Raw genomic sequence first — 5,920 nt, forward strand, 5'->3', positions numbered from 1 at the left:
AGAGAGAGAGAGACAGAGAGAGAAAGAGACAGAGAGAGAGAGACAGAGAGACACAGAGAGAGAGAGACACAGAGAGACACAGAGAGAGAGAGAGCAGCTCAGAAGAAATATGAAGACTCAAAGACTCAATGTGTAGACTGGGAGTCATCTGCAGAGAGATGATAGCTGAGAAGCTATCTGATGAAAGCAGTTAATATTACTAAGATAGAAGGTATAGGAAGAGAAGAGGGCCAAAGACAGGGGTACATTCATATCAAGGATGCAGGGCATAGATGATGAGCCTGCAAAAAAAAACTGAGAAAGAACAACCATAGGGGGAGGAGAACCAGAGAAAAGCAAGAACAGCTCCTACAGAGCTGTCATTGGATAAGTACTTAGGAAAGGCCATTGGATTCAGGAATAAAGAGATCATTGGTGACCTTGGAGAGACAATTTGGGTTGGGTAATGGGATTGGAAGCCAAAATTCAAGAGGTTGAAAATTAAGTGGAAGATGAAAAATGGTGACAACCACTTTTTTCCAAGTAGTCTGGTTGAAAGGAGAGAGGCAGAATAATAAAATGATGGTCTGACAGGGTCAAGCAAAGGGTTTCATTTTGTTTTGTTTTTTTGAGGACATGGGGGTACCTGGGCATATTTGAAAATAGAAAGGAGTCAATGGGCAAGGGATACATAAAAACGTAGACTGGGAATTGGAAAGAAGCCTAAGACCATTCCATTCCAAGTCCCTCATTCTATAGATGAGAAAACTTAAGGCCCAAAGTTGTTAAGCGAATTATCCTAGATCATGTGGGTAGTGACTGGCAGAGGCAGGATCCCTCTTGCTCCAAATCCAGCAGCCTACCCACTTCACCACAATAAAGAAAGGACATTAAAGAAAGAAAGAGAATAATTGAAGAGGCAAGTTCCTAAAGGACAGGGGAAGGAACTGATCTAAAGGCACTAGCAAAGATAGTAGCCTTAACAAGAAATACAATCTCTTTCTCCAAGCCTAAGGCAAGGGAAAGAATAGGAAACTGAGATGAGGAGGATTGGGAATTGAGAGGATATAAGGTATAGAATAAGATAAAGGAGCTCAAAAAGAGTGACCTTATTTTTTTCAGTAAAATATGAAATGAAGAACTCTACTGAGGAAGGAAAAGGGATGTGATGCGAGTGGTTTGAAGAGCAAAGAGGTTTAGAACAGACACTGTGGGGAGTGTGGTAGTCAACCAGGGAAGAGTAAGAGAAGTAATGTGCAGCAGTGAAGGGCCCAACTGGAATTAAACAATAGAAAGTTGCAGTGGAGTCAGTCAGCACAATTGTGTGAGATCCTCCAGAAGCATTTAGTAGCACCAAGCAAGGGCAAAGAAGATGAGGGGAGGAGATTAATTCAGCATTGGAGTTTGAAGAGGGGTGAGTTGTGTTAGCAGAAGGAGAAAAGGGATTCGAGGTTAGATGACTATTAAGTACCAAGAAAAGATTCTGAAGGGGGGAATGGTGATTGTGGCATGTATAGATTCAGCCTTCCTCTCTTTCAACATAGATTAGGGATAGAATGATACCTCTGGGGGCAGCTAGATGGCACAGTGGGGCAGGTAGGTGGTGCAGTGAATAGAGCACCAACCCAGGAGTCAGGAGAACCTGAGTTCAAATCCAACCTCAGACACTTGACCCATAACTAGCTGTGTGACCTTGGGCAAGTCATGTAACCCCAATTGCTTCACCTTCCCCCCTCAAAAAAATAATGATATCTCCCTAAAGAAGTAAAACAATAGAACAAGAAGCATGCTAGATTTCAAGGCAGAGGACCTAGGTTTGAATTTTTTATTTCTCATCTTAAGACTTAGGCAAGCCATTCAACTTCCATAGACCTCAATTTTCTCATTTGTAAAATGAGAGCATTGGACTAAACAATCTCTAAAGGTTCTTTCAACATTCAATTTTATTCTAAGGCTATATCTTGAACTTCTGAAACTTCATTTTCCTCTTTAAAGCTATTCTAAATCTTCATTCTAATGTCATGTCACAGGAGGGGTGGGAGAGAGGGAAAATGTTATTTGCTCTAGGGACGTTCACTCACTAGGAAAGGGTCTGGGAATCCACAGCCTAGTGAGCCTTGATTTAGGCACCCTGGATTCTAGAACTAGCTCTACTTTCAACTGGGGGGGGGAATCATTTGGGGAAAATTATTTTAACTCTCTAAGTCTTAGTTTATGCACCTGCCAAATAAGAGGGCTGGACTAGAATGTGGGGTCTTAGCCTGGGGTCCATGAATTTATTTTCATTATATTTTAATAACTGCATGTTAATCTAATCGGTTTCCTTTGTAACCTTACATATTTTATGATTTTAAAAAAAATACTATCCCGAGAAGGGATCCATAAGCTTCACTAAATTGCCAAGGGTTCCAAAAGAAAGTTAAGAACTCTTGGTCTAGCAGGAATGAGGAATTTATGGCCTCAAGGCCACATGCAGCCTTCTAGGTCCTTGGGTTTGGCCTTTTGACTGAGTCCATGTTTTATAGAACAAATCCTTTCATTAAGGGGGTTTGTTCTGGATTCAGTCAAAGGGCTGAACTTGAGGATTTAGAGGGTCACTTTGTGACCTTGAGGCCACAGATTGCCCACCCCTGAGGCTCTCTAAGGTCTATGCAAGGCAGTAAGGTGGCACAGTGGATAGATTTCTGAACCTAGAGTCAATACAACTTGAGTTCAAACATGGCCTCAGACACTTACGAGTTGTATCACCCTGGATAAGTCACTTAACTCCAGTCACCTCAGTTTCCCCATCTGTAAAAGGAGGATAATAATAGCACCTATCTCCTAGGGCTATTGTGAAGATCAAATAAGATAATATTTGAAGTACTATGACAACCCTGAATTGCTATATAAATGTTTTTTTATTATTGTTATTCTACAAAGACCACCAACTGAACTAAGTATTTCCCATGGGAGCCACTTGGTGTCACTGTTAGGGGTAAAGTACAGATAGGAGAACAAAAAAAGAAGAGGAAAAGAATGTCAGAAAATAAAAGCAATGAAAATGAATGAGAAAAAAAGAAGGATAATGTAAATGGTGATAGCTCACATTATATAATTCTCTGTAGCTAACAAATCATTTCTTCACAACAATCATTTGAGGTAAAAGGTGCAAGTTTTGTTAACCTCTAGGTTAAAGATAAGGAAACGTATTCAAAGAAGTGGTGAGCTGTCCATGGTAGCACATCTCTGTGCTGGCCAATCAAGGACTCAGGCAAGAGCTTCTAATTTCAGTGTTAACCTATGGACAACCTCAGGTGGCACTCTAATTCTCTGACCCTGTATGGAACCTCTTTCTTTGATGACCCTTAAGAACAAAATATAAACCCACCTGACTGCAGCTACACTTGAAGATAGGAAATTGATTAGATCAGTGATTCTCTTATTTCTTGGAATATGAGGAATCTTTTTTAATGTCAAAAATGTTTTACAGACTATATTATAGTCTATATAATAGTATATAACTACATGATAGTTATACCATTAGTATATATTGCTTGAAAAAAATATATATAAATGCAAATATATAAAAGCTGTGATGTATTAGAAATACTTTTAAATGAGTCTATATTCTATCATCCACAACAGCAACTACAAACTTTTTGGAAAATAGTAATAGATATATTGAGAGAAATCGTTTGTTCCTTCTATAGAAGATATGTCTTCTTATTGAACATATTGAGTTATTATTCATATTTTGTTGGAGATAAGTAAAAAACAAAATAACAATTCTTGGTGTATCAATGGACACCATTACAATTACCCCAGAGCTCCCTGGGGTCCACAGCCCACAGGCTGGGAATGACTAGACAACCCCTTGAGGTCTCTGTTAGCAGTATGTCTTAGTTATCTCTCTCTCGTGTCTCTCCCACAGATGGCTTAAATGCCACCTGCAAAGAACCTTCAGAGATGGCAGGGTGGCCCTTGCACATGGCAGGGAACCCACTCAGATACAAATGCCTCACCCACCTGGAACACCAGGACTATGTCTTCCTGCTCCTGATTGGTTTCTGCATCTTCTTTGGGGGCACAGTTGCAGCCTGGATCACTGGAGTGTGTGCAGTACTCTATGAAAACATCCACCGAAATGCTGAAGATGAAGAGCTGGATGAAGACATAAAGGATGATAGGTCCAAAAGGACCCAGGTTTTTAAAAGTCATGATAGAAATTTCAATGCCACGAACCGTCATTTTGTTTAGATGCCATGGACTCATGCCAGATGTGCCTTCCCTGAGAATCATAGCTCCCTTTGTTGCTCTTTCCCTCTCTCCTGTCACTTCCATGCTGTCCTTGTAGATGAAATAATATTAACAAAATAAACAAGCTCAATGATTGCCATTTCATAGCTCCCTCCCCTGATTCTCCATGGGTCCATTTTGACTTGAGTTGTTTTAACCAAAGGGTAGAATGGAGAAAGTCAAAAATCAACAAGTCAAGTCAACAAACCATTTAAACTCTTATAATGAGTTAGGCATTAAGCTAAGCTAGGGATGCAAAGAATATCAAAAATGACCTCTGCCCTCAAGGAGCTCATATTCTAAAGAGAGAGATAACATGTAAACAATGACATCCAAGCAATCTATAGATATGATAACTTGGAAGTACTTGACAGAGCTAAGGCATTAAAATTAAGGGGGATCAAGAAAGGATCCCTGTAGAAAGTAGGATTTTAGCTGAGACCTGAAGGAAGTTAGGGAACCCAGGAAGCCAAGTGAGGAAGGAGAGAATTCCAGGCACAAAGGGGACAGTCAGAGCAAAGGCATGGGGCTGAGAGATGAAGCATAGCAATTACTTTGGCAACTGTGTGAAAGATGGATTGACATGGGGAGAGATCCATGAGGTAGCTATTGCAATAGTTCAGTTGTGAACTGATGAAGGCCAACACCAAGGTGGTGGCTACAGGAGTAGAGAAGTGGAAACTTTCTTGCAAATTTGGATGCTCTGGCCCCTGTTCAACTCATAAATCCTGTCAACAATATTTGTTCATTCAACACAAATTTGTGAGGTGCCTACTATGTGCTAGGAGTACATTCCAGTCATGGGGGAATGTTTTGTAATTTTTTGTAATTTTCTGTAAATGTTTTATAGAGGGAACAGCAAGTAAGCCAGTTTTCTGGAATATAGAGTACATGAAAGAGAATAATTTGTAATAATTCTGGAAAAGTAGATTGGGGCCAGACTGTGAAACACATCACGAAAGGTATCATTTTATCCTAGAGGCAAGAGGGTATTTAGGGATTCACTGGAACTTTTTGAACAGGGGAGTGTTATAAGTAGAACTATATAGCACTTTGGATAGCACTTTGGCAGCTATGTGGATGATAGAGAGGTGAGTGATTCTCATGAATAACATTCTAGCCATATCTTCCCCTTCCTGTATCTATGCAATCAATCTCACATCTATCATTTATACCTAATACATTTTATTAGCAGCTATTTTGTCTCTTAAGATCTTTCTTGGATACCAATATGCTATCATGTGTATTTGTATGTATATGTGTGTGTGTCAATCACTTGAGCCTCAGTGAGAGAAGTGCTGTCAGCATTATCATCCCCATTAAAGAAACATGGACTGAGAGAGTCTAAGTGGCTTGCCAATAGTCACACAGATAGTAGCCATCTAAGGCAAAATTCAAACCTGTGAGTTCTTGCTTAGTATATCTAGTTTAGTCTTCAAGTCTAATGCTGAGGAAAAAGAAAAGACAAAGGAAGATCCTTTGGAAATAGAGATTACCCAGGATTATGAAACAATAATCATGCCTACACCACTATTTACAAGAAAATGTTGCATTTTCATTTTGCATTACTATTTTATATCCATCTACATGAGGAGAAAGAAACAACTAAGAATGTGTTTTGTTTCTCTATTCACATTACACCAACAATGGTTCCTTACACAAA

At 39.6% G+C, this 5,920-nt stretch overlaps 1 protein-coding gene across 1 annotated transcript in view; it reads left to right on the forward strand.

Moving 5' to 3' along the window:
* Positions 1–4,218, forward strand: part of LRRC52 (leucine rich repeat containing 52) — a 54,098-nt gene extending 49,880 nt beyond the window's left edge. Inside the window, exon 2 of the mRNA XM_069094509.1 lies at positions 3,893–4,218. Coding sequence (XP_068950610.1) covers positions 3,893–4,218 — 326 coding nt within the window. The remainder of the gene's footprint in view (positions 1–3,892) is intronic.
* Positions 4,219–5,920: the final 1,702 nt, after the last annotated feature.

Source organism: Petaurus breviceps, unplaced genomic scaffold (assembly GCF_028583685.1).
Source record: "Petaurus breviceps papuanus isolate PSGF00001 unplaced genomic scaffold, PetGlider_PUasm1.0 220, whole genome shotgun sequence".
NCBI lineage: Eukaryota > Metazoa > Chordata > Mammalia > Diprotodontia > Petauridae > Petaurus > Petaurus breviceps.